At 38.8% G+C, this 15,954-nt stretch overlaps 1 protein-coding gene across 3 annotated transcripts in view; it reads left to right on the forward strand.

Moving 5' to 3' along the window:
* Window positions 1-15,954, forward strand: part of TTLL5 (tubulin tyrosine ligase like 5) — a 400,968-nt gene that overhangs the window by 78,566 nt on the left and 306,448 nt on the right. For all 3 annotated transcript variants that reach the window (XM_036734448.1, XM_036734449.1, XM_036734450.1), the window contains exon 12: window positions 60-167. In XM_036734448.1, coding sequence (XP_036590343.1) covers window positions 60-167 — 108 coding nt within the window. The remainder of the gene's footprint in view (window positions 1-59; window positions 168-15,954) is intronic.

A 15,954-nucleotide genomic window follows, 5' to 3' on the forward strand; every position in this document is an offset into this window, starting at 1 on the left:
TAGGGCGCAGTAATGCAATTTCTTATTTCATTCTTCATGGTTTTTTGTTTGTTTTGCAGCACTGATGGCCCATGTAGAGGATCTGATCATTAAGACTATTATCTCTGCTGAACTAGCTATTGCTACTGCTTGTAAAACCTTTGTTCCTCACCGCAGCAGTTGTTTTGGTAAGGAGACTCAAAAAGTCTAGTGGCAAACTGTGATAAGATCCTGGAGCAGGATGGGCATGGTAGGTATGGGATATAAAGATCCTACTAAGAGGGCAATGAAGAGCTGAGTTGGGACCACATTTAGAGATAACTAGATATCTGTGTGGGATAAGAGTGGTTAGAACTACATAGTGGGGTCTCATTAAACTGTGACCAAAAAATGCCTTTTATGGTCTCTGCAGAAATATTGGTCTAAGCAAATGTATTCCAGAACTCACTGGCAGAGATACATTTGGGAATTCTTCCAAGGAGCTTTGGCTGGTACTAGTATGTGCTTTCTTCTGTTTTCCTGTGACTCCTCCTTTTTTGTTTTACTCTTCTTTCTGGTAAACTTCCCTTCTTTCTCTCCATCCCTGATTGCACAGAGGAGGAGTTCTAAAGTAGTCTATTCAAGAAACTAGTCTCTCACCAACCAATCTTAGCCACAAGCAAGGTCAGAGAGCTACACATTCAGATGTGGGCCTACCTGTCACTGGAGCCCTGAGGCTGAAGTTATTGATAAGAAAAAGGTCACTGTGTCCTGAATATTGAACTCAAGGATGAAAACAGTTAAGAAATACAAGATCTGTGACTTGGTTTGAGTGCATGAAATTCATAGCTATCCATTTTTTACTGAAGGAGCTCAGCATGAGGAATTGTTGAGATTATGAATAGAGGTTGCAACAGGCAGAGGAGGACCTTAAATTCTATAGTAATGATGGTGTAGCTATGGACTGATTCATTATGAACTGGACCTTAATTATCTGATGCGTTTTAAATGACCTATTTACAGGCCTCACAAAATTATGCAGACAGAAGCAGGGAAATGGAAGCATGCATCCCAAACACTGACTCTTTTTTTCCTAGATTGAAGGGGAAAAAAAAAGAAAGATGTGTGGTCCTTGTTCTAATGAGTGGTTATTGCATATCTAGAAGTAATGCTGTAAAATTATGTTCTAAAGTTACATAGAAGAGCTTTCTGTACTTTTCCATTTTATATTTGAGATCCTTTGGCCTTTTGGAAGCTTAAAAATTTATTGCAATTAATGAAAACAGAATGTTAGATATGAAATAAGCATCAGATTTCATTGATTCAGTGAAGAGCTGTCCATCTGTTTTGGGTCCTTTTTCTTCTTTCTCTATTTGTCTTTAGTTTTAATAAACCCAGTGCATCTGGACTTTTCTAAAGTTGCTGACTGCATCCTTGGCTTTGTGGTTCTAATTCCATTTCCTGTCAGACCTGGGATTTCATCTGGTTCATTAACCTTCTCCCCTCACACAAGATTCTGTGTAAAAGAGTGTATATTCTCTCTCATCCTATCTCCCTTGGGGCTTTGATTACAAGGAATAAACTGTTTTGTTTCAGTTGTTTAACAGTAAAACAGGAATTGAAAACTTCCAAGAAGACATGATTAAAGTAAGCGTCATGGTGCTTCTGGAGGAAGCCAAATAGCCATGTGATGGGACACTGCATGCTCACTCTGCTCTTCTAACTGCTTCTTCTGCCCTTGGATATCCGCCAGAGGCAATCCATTGCTATCTGAGTCTGAGTTTGTTATGTCACTTCTTCTCCACCCTACCACCTGTCGGGCCCAACTGTGACCTAGATTGTTGGAATGCTTCTCTTTTTATGGCTTTCTACCTCATCAGTCTCTCTAGTACCAATCATTTGTTTGCTTCAAGTGTCCCAAGCTATTTTTTTGGTAGGGCAATATACACATATTTGGTTAAGCTTTGTATTTAAATATAAAAACAGGAGTTTTTCCTAAGCTAACTGATTCACAATAATTTTTTACCTTTTCATAGTATTTTAGAGCAGAATGGGAGCACCTAGGAGCATCCAGTCTAAAACCTGATTTTGAGGATCAAATTTTGTGACTGAGGAAAGCTTAGCCAAAGCAACAGACTGTTACTTTTCCTACAGAGAACACTTTCTATGGTGGTACTAACTGTACTGTGAGTGTGACTGACCTAGCCCATGCTCATAACTAACATTTATAGTTCACAAAGCTCTGTCTCTGTCCCTCTCTCTCTCTCTGTCTCTTTCCTCCTCTCTCTGACTCTGTCGCTTTTTCTTTTTATATATATATGTGTGTGTGTGTGTGTGTGTGTGTGTGTGTGTGTGTGTGTGTGTGTGTGCATGTGTGTGTGTGTGCGTGTGTGTGTGCGCGCAGTGCGTGTACGTGCATGTGTGTATGTGTATCTCATTTTTTCCTTACAACACCCCTGTGAGGAGGATACTGTTATTATCCCTATTTTACAGATGAGAGAAAAAGGCAGAGATTAAGTGACTTGGCCAGGGTCACATAACTTCCTAGTGTCTGTGGCAAGATTCAAACTTAAATCTCCTTGATTCCAAGTCTAGTGTTCTATCCGTGATGACACCGAGCTGCTTCAAGCAGTTCCACTGTTTATATGGAGATTCAGCTTATAGATCCTATTAGTGTGTACTAGCAGAGTCTCCGCATTGTGGGCTCTATGGAGCCTGAGGACATGAGGAATTACTCTTGTTCTACCTATGGTTTTCGCATAACATTTTGCCTTGTCTACCCTGCTAATTCTTTATACTTCCACAGTTTTGACACAGGAGGTAAAACTCTTCTTACATATATCACCAGATATTCCATTCAACAATTGGACCAGGAAATTGGTGAAAGTAATTAAAAAGAAACATAGGTCATATAGGTTTGGGAGAGAGCCCATCCCAAAATACATGGTCCTTTCCTCATGCCATTCCTTTTTTTAAAAAGATTATTATTATTATCATTATTATTATATAATTGATAGACATTAATGGACATAATCATTTTCATGTACAAAGAACAAGATAAAGAGCCATGAAGCTGTATCTATTATGTAAAGCTTGTTACAGTTACCATAATAAATTCAACATGGTAGAGCCCAGATTGTCCTTTCGTATTGCTGTCTGAACTTCCTTCTTTAATTTTAATTTAATTTAATTTTAAAAATTGTTTCATCGATACTTCCTTCTCTCTTTGTATCACTATCACTACTCCATTTTCCTCCAACAAAATAAAAGCCTTTCCTTATAACAAATAAACATAGTTAGGCAAAACAAATCCCCACATTGATCGTGTCAGAAAATGTATGTCTCATTCTGCATCTCTGTCAGAAGGTGAGAAATGCAGTCATTATTGTTCTGTTGTGGCTGGTCATTGCACTGATCAGAGTTAAAGTCTTTCAGCATTTTTTTCCTTTACAGTGTTTTAGTTGTATAAATTATTCTGAGTTTGCTCACTTTGTATCAGTTCATAAAGAAATGTCTTCCCAGGTTTCTCTAAATCCCTCTCTTTTGTCACAGTAATATTCATCTACCAGGATTCATTTGTATGATTGATGAGTATCTCCTTAGTTACCTGTTCTTTGCTACAACAAAAAAAGTTTTTGTAGGGATATTTTTTTACCTAAGGAATTTTTTCCTTCTTTTGGGGCTATAAACATAGTAATGATGTCATGATTAAAGGATATGCACAATTTAGTGACTTTTTGGATTCCAAATTGTTTTCTAGAAAGGCTAGAACAATACACAGTTCTACCAACAGTACACTGCTATCTACTTTCATCCCCTCCAAAAAATTGTCATTTTCTATTTTTATACCAATACTAATCTGCTTTGGAATTTCTTTTTTTTTTTTCTCTTTGTGCTGTGCTTTCTTGGCATTATCATATACAGAAAAGGCTGATGATGAAGGGAGCATAATGCAGGGTCTCCATTGATTATAGTTTTGCTGTTTGTTTCTACCTAGAATTCATTGAATTTTCCCTTTAAGTACTTTGATGTGCTACCATTTGGTACATATATATCAGGTATTGATTCTGTTTTGTTATCAATGGTGCCTTTAAGCACAATCTGCTTATCTTTTTTAACCGTGTCAATATTTCCTGCTGCTATGCTTGAGATTGATTGCTATCCTTGCTTTTTTGCCTTTAATAGGTCTGCTCCAGTTCTTCATTTTAACTGTATGGTTTTTTATATTTCAAAGATGTTTCTTTTAAACAGTATATTGTTGTATTTTGCTTTCTGATCCATTCTGCTACCTTCTTCTGTTTTATGGGTTCATTCACCTTTGTGGTTATAATTGTTAATTATGTTATTTTCTCCATTTTATCTTTTTATCCTTTTCTTCCCTTTGCCATCCACTTCATTCCTCCTTACAAAAAAGAAGGTTGTGAAAGAGAAAGAAAATTGTCAGTACTAGTGATCTATAATTGAACTGGTCTGTTCCAACCCCTGTTGTGGAGGTTTTCAGGCAGATGTTAGGTATGTCACAATAATGTTTCTTTTCATCTGTTGATTACATTAAATAGCTATTGAGATCTTTTCTAACTCTCAAATTCTAGAATTCTTCTTAACTCTTTCTCTCTTGACTTTGCCCAGACCCCAGTTACCTGTTCTTAGACTTATTTCTTCTCTCTTTTATATACCAGCTTTGAACATAAAGTTTGTTTTGCTTATATCTATTTCTTTTCCCCTTCTGTTTGTCTTCTTAGATCTCCTTCTTCTTTGCCTCTTATGAGGCAACTAGGTGGTACAGTGTATAAAGCACTGAGCCTTGGGGTTACCAGGAAGACCTGAGTTTGAATCCAGCTTCAAACAGTTAATAGCTGTGTAACCTTGGGCAAGTCACTTTAGTTCTTTTTGCCTCAGCTACTTCACAGTTGTGAGGATCAAAGGAGATAATATTTGAAAAGTGCTTAGCACAGTGCCTGTGAATTATATAAGTGCATATTCCTTTCCCTCTGTTCCTTTCCCCTTCCTCCTTTTCCCTCTTATTTGTTCCTTCCTGATTCTCTGTTGAGTTTATTTATTTCCACACTAAGTTTTTTTCTTTCTCTGTGTGTGTTCAGCCCTTTTTTTTGTCTAATTCAGGTAACAGGATTAGTGCCATTCCTTCTCTCTCATTCCACCATTCATTTTTGTATATTCTTCATTTAATGGACCCTAATTATGAGATATAAGTTCTTCTTTCTTCTTCATTTCTTCTTCAGTTTTTTTTCTTCTTTTTCTTTCCTATCTAAAAGCAGGCCATAACCATTCCCAACTCCTTAGTTTGTCTTTCTTAACTTTCTCTGTGATTCTTTAAGGCAGTAGGGTTCCATGCAAAACTATAATTGTCTCTTATTCCTCTCCTAAAAAGTAAGCAGCTTACCATCATTTATTCCCTTCTAGCTACTTAAATGTATTTACCTTTTTACGTTTCTTTTGATTCCTAAGTTTAAATTTCAAAATTTCTGTTTAGTTTTGGTCGTTTCATTGGGAATGCTTGAAATTCCTCTTTTAAAAGACTTTTTCCTCCTGTAGGTCTAGATTCAGTTTTGCAAGTTAAGTTATTCTTGGCCTTTTGCCTTTTGGAATGTCATATTTCTAAATTTTCTTTCTTTTATAGAAGTTGCAGCATAGTCTTGTGTGAACCCAACTTATTTCTTAGTACCTGAACTCTTTCTTTCTGCTACATGCAGTATTTTTTGTTCATCTTGGAAACTGTGGAAAACACTATTCCTTGATGTTTTTATTTCTGTTTTTTTTCAGAAAGTTGTCTGTGGATTCTCTTCAGTTTCATTTTCTCTTCAGGTTCTGATAGATACATGCAGTTTTCTTTTGTGATTTCTTGAAACATAATATCCAGGTTTTTGTTTTGTTATGATTTTCACGAAGTCTGATGATTCTTAAATTATTTCTCCTCAGTCTATTTTCTGTGTCAGTTGTTTATGAGATTAAATATACACTGAAATATTGATTTCTCTTAATTGCATTCTTTTTCTCGGGGAGTTGTCTACTACTTGGGCAAGGTTCTCCTTCTTGTTCTTTTTGTTCTTATTCTTCTTTCCTCTATTATCTTATTTAATTTTTTCATCTCAGTGTTTTATTTCTTTCAAGTACTTCTGTTGTGGCCAGGACATTTTTTCCCCTCTGAACCTCTAAGCATCTGTTGCCCTTACTGTGTTGTTTTTTCTTCAGCCTCTTTTCTCCTTTACAGTTTTTATACTGGGCCTCCTATATTCTTGATGGGGTGGTCAGACTCTCTTTTATCCTGTCCTTCTGCTCACTTTCATATCTCTTGGTATGTCTTCACTGAGTGTACCAGCAGGGTCCCCTCTCCACACTCTACCGACAAATCACTTCCTAGTTGTAGTATTGGCAAATTTCTGGCCTTTTTTCTTAAGCTCTTGTTAATTTCCTTGGTGAGACCTCTTTCCCAGGGCTTTTAGGTTGTCTTTTTTGTGCAGCACTGGGCTGGGTAGAGGATCTTACTATTGTTTCTCTTCCCCAGGGTCACACAGCTAGTAAGTCTCAAGTGTCTGAAGCTGAATCTGAACTCAGGTCTTCCTAATTCCAGGGTCAGTGCTCTATCCACTCCACCACCTAACTGCCCCATTTCTCTTTGTATTTAATTTTTTCTTTTTAGTTTTAAAATAACCCACATCCTGGACTTCTCTTTGTTATTTGTTAACCAGTTCACAGGATAAAACTATGTAATTATGTCTAGCATGTCTAAAGAGGAAGGAACCTTAATCTCTATAGCTTTGTTTGACAAGGAAGAAATTGCTGATTTTTTTCCTTAAAAATACATCTTACTTTATGGTACAAAGAGACAATATTGGTTTTAATCGACCATTTAATAGATTAGCTCTTGGACTGTTGCATTCTCTTAGTTTTCTTTTTAATATGATACTTCTCTGTTGCTTTCTAAATTCCCTGGATCCCAGGGAAAGACCTTCCTTAGTTTTACAACTCAAATTTAAAGTGAAAAGTTTATTTTTCTACTGTAACTTTTGATAGATATAGTAATGCCAACTTCAGACTACCATTTTATGGCAACATAAAGTCCTGAGGAATTGCCATGAGTAATAGTAAGGGCCAGACTTTGGCTGAAGTAACAGGACTGTACTCTGATAGTCAAGGAGGAGTTAGTGGTTTGATGCTAAGACAAAGTCTGAAGTGCTTGCTAATCCCTGAAGACCTTGAGTGGATCCTCATTTCATTACATTACACATCTACCCCATTTCCTCCCTTCTTGAACTATTTTTCATTAGGCTTACTCCTTCTAGGAACTTCCCTCACATTCTTAGTGTTTATTGTTAGCAGTTTCATGGTTTTTTTCACCCTTTCACGAACCTCAGTTTTCTAGGCTTGCTGAAAATTATTTTTTGGCCTCATCTTGGTGTTTCCTAGCCCTTTTCCTTTTTCTTTAACACACTTGTATATTTTTAACTTTGTTACCCTTGAGGCTAAGAGAAGTACTTTTTTTCCCCAGAGGAAATTTTACTTAGGGGAAATGCCATTATACAAATTAGAAAGGATAGGTCTTTTTTTTTTTAACAACAACAACAAAAAAAAAACTTTCATTCAGAGATCTGACAGGTGGGGTTTTTTCAAAATTCCCTTCATTGGCTTATGATACGACCCTTTAGGCCTAAATCATGTACCCCTTTTGGACATTATCTTTTTTTTTCCTATTTTGTTATTTTTTAAAATATTTTTAGTTTTCAGCATTGATTTCCACAAGATTTTTAATTACGAATTTTCTCCCTATTTCTATCCTTCCCCCACTCCTAGAGGGCATATATTCTGATTGCCCCTTTCCCCAGTCTGCCCTCCCTTCTGTCACCCCACTTCCCCCTATCCACTTTTCCTTTACTTTCTTGTAGGGCAAGATAGATTTCTATGTCCCATTGCCTGTATATCTTATTTCCCAGTTGCATGCAAAACAACTTTTTTTTTTGAACATCTCCTTTTAAAACTTTGAGTTCCAAATTCTCTCCCCTCTTCCCTCCCCACCCACCCTCCCTAAGAAGGCAAGCAATTCAACGTCGGTCATGCATGTATCACTATGCAAAACCCTTCCACAATACTCATGTTATGAAAGACTAAATGTATCTTACTTCCTTCTATCCTGTCCTCCTTTATTCAGTTTTCTCCCTTGACCCAGTCCCTTTTCAAAAGTGTTTGATTTTGATTACCTCTTCCCCCTATCTGCCCTCCCTTCTATATCCCCCTTTTTTATCCCCTTCCTCCTTCTTTCCTGTGGGGTAAGATACCCAATTGAGTGTGTATGTTATTCCCTCCTCAAGTCAAATCTGATGAGAGCACGATTCACTCATTCCCCCTCACCTGCCCTATCTTCCCTTCCTACAGAACTGCCTTTTCTTGCCACTTTTATGTGCGATAATTTAGCCCATTCTGTCTCTCCCTTTCTCCCTCTCTCAATATATTCCTCTCTCATCCCTTAATTTGGTTTTACTTTTTTAGATATCATCCCTTCATATTCAACTCACCCTGTGCCTTCTGTCTATATATATATGTATATGTATATATATGTATATATATATATATGTATATGTATGTATCTATGTCTGTATGTATATTCCCTTCTGCTACCCTAATACTGAAGTGTCATGAATTATCTTTCCATGTAGGAATGTAAACAAAACAGTTCAACTTTAGTAAGTCCCTTATGATTTCTCTTTCTCATTTACCTTTTCATGCTTCTCTTGATTCTTGTGTTTGAAAGTCAAATTTTCTATTCAGCTCTGGTCTTTTCACTGAGAAAGCTTGAACCTCCTCTGTTTTATCAAAAGTCCATATTTTGCCTTGTAGTATGGTACTCAGTTTTGCTGGGTAGGTGATTCTTGGTTTTAATCCTAGCTCCATTGACCTCTGGAATATCATATTCCAAGCCCTTTGATCCCTTAATGTAGAAGCTGCTAGATCTTGTGTTATTCTGATTGTGTTTCCACAATACTCAAATTGTTTCTTTCTGACTGCTTGCAGTATTTTCTCCTTGATCTGGGAGCTTTGGAATTTGGCAACAATATTCCTAGGAGATTTCTTTTTGGGATATATTTGAGGAGGTGATTGGTGGATTCTTTCAATTTCTGTTTTACTCTGTGGCTCTCGAATATCAGGGCAATTTTACTTGATAATTTTTGAAAGATGGTATCTAGTCTCTTTTTTTTTTTGATCATGGCTTTCAGGTAGTCCAATAATTTTTAAATTCTCTCTCCTGGATCTATTTTCCAGGTCAGTGGTTTTTCCAATGAGATATTTCACACTGTCTTCCATTTTTTCATTCCTTTCATTCTGCTTTATAATATCTTGATTTCTCATAAAGTCACTAGCTTCTACTTGCTCCAATCTAATTTTTAAGGTAGTATTTTCTTCAGTGGTCTTTTGGACCTCCTTTCCATTTGGTTAATTCTGCCTTTCAAGGCATTCTTCTCCTCATTGGCTTTTTGGAGCTCTTTTGCCATTTGAGTTAGTCTATTTTTTAAGGTGTTATTTTCTTCAGTATTTTTTTGGGTCTCCTTTAGCAAGTCATTGACTTGCTTTTCATGGTTTTCTCGCATCCTTCTCATTTCTCTTCCCAATTTTTCCTCTACTTCTCTTACTTGCTTTTCCAAATCGTTTTTAAGCTCTTCCATGGCCTGAGACCAACTCATATTTTTCTTGGAGCGTTTTGATGTAGGCTCTTTGACTTTGTTGACTTCTTCTGTCTGTATGTTTTGGTCTTCTTTGTCACCAAAAAAAGATTCCAAAGTCTGAGTCTGAATCTGAGACCATTTTGGCTGCCTGGCCATGTTCCCAGCCAAACTTGACCCTTGAGCTTTCTGTTGGGGTAGGACTGCTTATAGAATAGAGAGTATTTTGTCCCAAGCTTGAGGGGCTGTGCTGCTGTTTTCAGAGCTACTTCTACACAGCAAGCTCTGCCACAGCAGCGCTCCTTCTCCCCCAAGAACCACCAACCAGGATTGTGGCCCAGATCCAGGCAGGGCAAAGCAGGTTTTGCACTCCTGCTCTAATCCACTGCTTGATTCCTCCCACCAGGTGGACCTGGGGCCAGAAGTAGCTGCAGCTGTAGCTCTATAAGCAGCCGCAGAGCTGCACCACCTTTGCTGCCCCGCAGGGTGGTGGCCGAACTGCGACCTCCTTTCCCTCTGTCCCAGCAGGTTTTCCCACTAACCTTCTCTGTTGTCTTTGGTGTTTGTGGGTTGAGAAGTCTGGTAACTGCCACAGCTCACTGATTCAGGGCATTAGGGCCTGTTCCACCCAGCTTCCAGTCTGATTGGTCCTGGCACAGACCACAGTGGGCTGTGCTCTGCTCTGCTCCCAGCTCCATGCAATAGACCCTTCCCAGTGACCATCCAGGCTGTCCTGGGCTGTAGCGCTGCTTCCTTCTGCTATTGCGTGGATTCTGCAGCTCTAGAGTTTTTTCAGAGCCATTTTTATAGGTGTTTGGAGGGACCTGGGAGAGAGCTTAAGCAAGTCCCTGCTTTCCAGCCGCCATCTTGGCCCCCACCCCCCCAAAGGATAGGTCTTAATAAAGCAAATTTGACTGTGAATGAAAAATGGAGAGATGAAGAAGAAATAAGGGAGATGAGCAGGGATCCAACAGTTAATCTAGATAGGGCAGGGGAACGTGGGAATGTGCCCTTTTCAGGGCTCATATAGTGTGAACAACTTGGAATAGACACCTACTATTGCAGCTGCTTTGGTCTAGTGAACATCCACTCACTGCAGACATTTACGTGGGGATACCATGAGGTAAAAACGTCCTATTCACCTCCCTTGATCTGATGAGTTCTTCCCATCCAGTGGTTGTCAGCCTGAACTCTATCTCCAGTGGTTAGCAAACTCTCACATTGTTTATCCTCCCCACCCTGGTGATACTATATGCCAAACTACCAAAAAGAAAGTCTCCCCTCTCTGGTTCCTGCTGTCCACTCTCATCCCCACTGACCCCAACATTCCCTTCCCCACCTCCATCCCATGTCCTACTCTATGTCTATCAGTCCCTTCCATTGTACTCTCTTTGAAGTTTATTCTATTCATATTTATTACCCAATCCATATCCTGGTGGCTATCATCTGCTGACACTAAAAGCATTCTTTTTTTTGGTAAATTCAGTGCTTAGTTTACAGTGCCTGTCTCCACCCAAACTCCTTCCCTCATGCTAGAGGACTTCAATATCTATATCTACATTGATATCTATATCTAGATATTGATTTTGACATAGTGATATTCCTTCAAATAGTCTTAACTTCCCAACTCCTCAATCTAATTCCCATGATTCATTCCTCTACATCAGCCTCATAGCTTTGATCTTGCCCTCACCAATAAGTGCTCCACTTCCATAATTAAAAATTCTCAAATTTCTTTATCAAACCATAGTCTATTATTCCATCTCTCCCTATGCTTTACTCCTCCCAGACCTATTCTTTGTCCTTATGAAAACCTATAATATCTGCTTCTCAGTGTTTTGCCAGGCTATCACCTCTGCTCTGACTACTTCCTTTCCATTCTTGAACCCTTTGTGAATCAGTTCAACTCACCACTATTCTTTATTCTCAAATTCCTTCCTGCCCTGTCCTATCAGTGCTCATGCCTTGCCAAGTTCCAAGTCTTCCCATCCTCCTCCACTTATCTGTTGCTGAAAATTGCTAAAGAAAGTTTTGCAGTTTTTCTAACTAAATACACCACAAGCTTTTGCTGTCTAATGTCAAGTGGGTTCTCCTGGCAACAAGACAGTCCTTTCATCCCCCCTCCCCCTAATTGAATCTCACAACCCACAGAGGCTAGTCCAAACTCCAGGTCTAACACTCTAGCCACTGTGTCACCTAGCTGCTTCTTGACTAGATTACAATGAGGCTCTCATGGACTATAAAATGCAATAAAAAACAACTTTACTTGTGATTAGATTAAAGAGTATAGTTCTTAAATAAATTCAAATAAAATGCTACCTTCCTCCTCCACTCTATATTCATGACCTCAATTGACAATATTTGATCAGAAAAACATCCTTTCAGGGTAATAGAAATTTTGCTAATACAGAAATCAAACCTCCAGGGCATGGGCTCACAAAACCACAAAATTTGAGTTAGGAGGGACCTTGGTTGTCATCTAGGCCAATCTATATAGGAAATAAATACCCACTATAACATAACTTACAAGTAAGTGATCATCTAGTTTCTCTTAGAACAGCTCCAAGAAAGGGGAACTCACCATTTCTCAAAGTAGCCCATCCTACTTTTTGACAACTCTAATTGTTAAGAATTTTTTTAAAGCCTAAATTTGCCTATTTGCGACTCCACTGGGACCAAATAGAACAAGTGTGGCCCTATTCCACATGACCACCCTTCAGATTCTTGAAGATAACTATCATGCCCTGCTTCCTGTTCCCAATTCCCTCAAGTCTTCTGTTTTCTAAGCCAGCATGTCCGGTTCCTTCAACTCATCTCCCTAAATCATAGATTCAGGGCACTTCACCATCTTGATCGCCTTCCTCTATACACTCTTTAACTTATTAATACAGTTATTAAAATGTGGCTCTTACACTGAACACAATACTCCATATGTGGTCAGAGCAAGGCAGAACTTACCCAGACCCGTATTCCCTTCTTAATGTAGTACAAGATTGTATTAGCTTTTTTGACTACCATGGTACAATACTGACTCCTATTTCAGTCCACTAAAACCCTTAGGTTTTTTTCTGAAGTAATGCTACCTAAGTACATGACTTTGTATTTATAGATTTAGCCCTTTTGGTCAATTAAATTCACAGGATGGCATCCTTAATTCCTTAAAGGGAAACTACGCCAGCCAACGTAAAACAAGTGTTACCTTTGCCAGAATCTTTATGCCTCCAATAGCACCCTCTACCACCACCACCAATAATAATAATAGTGTTTACTATGTGGTAGGCATTGTGCTCTGTGCTTCGTAAGTATCTCATTCGATCCTCCCAACAAGTCTGCAAAGTGTAGGTACTGTTATCCTCATTGTATAGTTAAGGAACCTGACTCAGACAGAGGTTAAGTATCTTGCTCAAGGTCACACAGCTAGTAAGGTGCTAGTAAGTGTCTGAAGCTAGGTTTGATGTCAGGGCTTCCTGACTCTAGGGTCAGGATGTCACTGTGCTTTCTAGCTGCTTCTTGCTTGATACTGTACTGAAAAAAAAATCAAGAGCTCCCTCTTTTCCCCTCCTCCTCACCTGACAGCTCAGCACTTAGCACGGTCCCTCGCACATGTAGATGCTTAATAAACTGATTGATAAATATATTCCCCATCATCTCCTTTACTCCAGTCTCTTGGAGAGAGAGTCCTTTTACTCCCCTAGGCCACTCTTCACTTCTGCCTCTTAAAATCCCTGGTTTCCTTCAAGAATCAACTCCAGCACCACTCTTTATGTGAAGCTTTTCCTGATAACCCTAGCTACTAGTATACTCTGTCCCCAAACAACCTGGAATATTATTTGTTTATTCATGTTGTCTCTGGTGCTAAAATGTAAGTTTCTTGCGGACAGGCACTGTTCACTTATTTCTTTTTATCCTACGCAAAATGCTTGGTACATTGTAAGTGTTGAATAGGTGCCTCTTGATTAATTGTATAGAGGAAAACCCAACTTTCTCTCACATACTTATGAAATATTAGCAGCATACTAATTTATCCCAATTCACTGGTTGGCAGACCCTATTGTAGAGCTTTTAATATTGTAGATAGAAGTTTGCAGATAAAATGTGACCATTATATAAAATTAGAAGATGAGGGAGCTTAATCTTCCTGGGAGTAACTACTCTCATTAAACTTGCCTGATTAGATCTTCAATGTCCACATAGAACACACTAGCTCTACGTTTTAAGGTCTTATTGTAAGATTCCTGAAATATATTATGCTGTTTAGTACTCACTCTTTATCTTAAGATCCCAACGTGACCCTTCAAAAAAGATTTTCTCAAAACTTTTCAGTTCAGTTTCTCTCTCCCCAGGACACATGAAGATCAACTTTTAGTCTTGGTTCACTTTCGAGTGTTGGTTATCATTAATAATAGGTCTTAGTTCACATGAATGCTCATAGTGATGATAACATCACTAAGGAGTGTTTAATCTTGGATTAATTGGGTCTTTTTTCTTCTCACCTCCCCCCAATATATTGGCACTCTTACTCTCCAGAAAGATTGTCAACTAAGAATATTAGAATTTGCCTTTGATTTGGTAGTAAATGCAATTAATTTCATTATTTGTGATTCTATGTAATTCAGCTACAAATGGTTGACTTTGAAAATTTGACCTGTGTGTTCATCACCATCATCATCATTGTCTGTTGCGAGTCCCCGGCCTCGCAACCAACTCGGGGATCCCCCCAAGACCCAGGCCTTTGCCTAGCAAAGGGCCTGATCTCGCGGACAATGTATGGGGCAGGAGCCGAAAGGTGGTGAATGACTCCGTTTATTATTTCAGCAAGCAGCATTTTTATATCTTTAGTGACGTAGGTACATTCTTTGGTTACGTGTGTGAAAGAACAGGTAAAATCAAGACACCTGGGTACTAGGACCACCCCGACTCCGCCTACTCTCCTCCCCTTCTCTTCCTGCGCTAACCTGAAGCTCCCTGCAGCTCCCTGCGGTCAGGCAGTCCAGGCAAAGAACCAGAAGTTCCAGGTCCTCTGGCAAGCCCAGACAGAGAGCCAGAAGTTCCATGTACTCAAGCAGGTCCGGGCAAAGACCTGGAATTGCTAGGGAGGCAACAAAGGTGAGATCCCTCCTCCTGGCTCCACCCATATCTCAGAGCCCTGAGTTTATCTCAGCAGGCCCCTGGGTGTGGAGGTCCGAGGAGGGCAGGGCTTGACTCTAACTTGCCGGAACAACTGTCAAATAATTATTTGATAATATTGTTTTTATATTTGTTATATGGTACAGACTTGTGATTTTATAAGGATATGGAACTCATGATTAGAAGCTCCTTCCTGTGATGCAGTTCAGTATCTCATCTTTAATTTATAGTTTTAGAGAAATGTCTGGGACCCTGAGAGAGGGTGATTTGCCTAGGATCCCGTAGCTAAGCTGTCAGAGGCAGGCCTTGAGCCCAAGTCTTCCTGACTCCTTGGCTGACTCTCAACCATCCTGTCTCTCTAATGGCATTAATTGTTCATAATACTTTATATGTGTTTATTTGTGTTTATATTTATGTGTTTTGTATGCATGTGTGTATTTTTGAGAATGGGTCCCTATTCTTGCCTAGGCTGAAATACAGTGGCCAATCCTAGGCCTGATCTCACTACTGACTGGCACAGAAACTTTGACCATAGCTGCTTTGTCTCTCCTTAGTCATACTTTTGTCCCCTTGTTTCTGGGGGCTCACTGTGTTGGTGCCAGACTTACTGCAGATACCACAGCAGATATCATGTTAGTCTGCTGCAGCCCAGAATTCCCTCCTGAGCTCAAGCAGGCCACAAGCCTCAGCTTCCTAGGGAGCAGGGATTACAAGTCATGACCTATTGCACTTTGTTTTCACAGGTTCATTCAATCAGATTGTGTGCATTCATGTTTTATATCAAAATTTGAAAACTATTAAGAACATATTGATTTCCTTGAACTGTATCTATAATGGTATCATATTCACTTAAATGTGTAGTATGACGGTGGACTTGCAATTAGCATTTTTATTTGCTATGTTTTGCTATGTGCTAGTAGGCTGAAAAAATATTTTTTCAGGTTAAAGGAGCACATTCTGTGCTTTTTTGAAAATTAGTTTAGATATAAAAAAATGTCCTCAGTTGTGATTTTTGTTAACAAAATTATACCTAATATCCTTCTTTGGAATTTATGATGAAAAATGTATATTTAATAGGCCAATTTATTTGTTATCCTTTCTGAATATCTCTTGTGTATGTCCCCTTCTTTCTGCCAGTGCAGGTATAGCAGTGGTGCAGGCCATTCACACCTCATGACTATTGCTATAGAATTGCCTG

Source organism: Trichosurus vulpecula, chromosome 8 (genome assembly GCF_011100635.1).
Source record: "Trichosurus vulpecula isolate mTriVul1 chromosome 8, mTriVul1.pri, whole genome shotgun sequence".
Lineage (NCBI taxonomy): Eukaryota > Metazoa > Chordata > Mammalia > Diprotodontia > Phalangeridae > Trichosurus > Trichosurus vulpecula.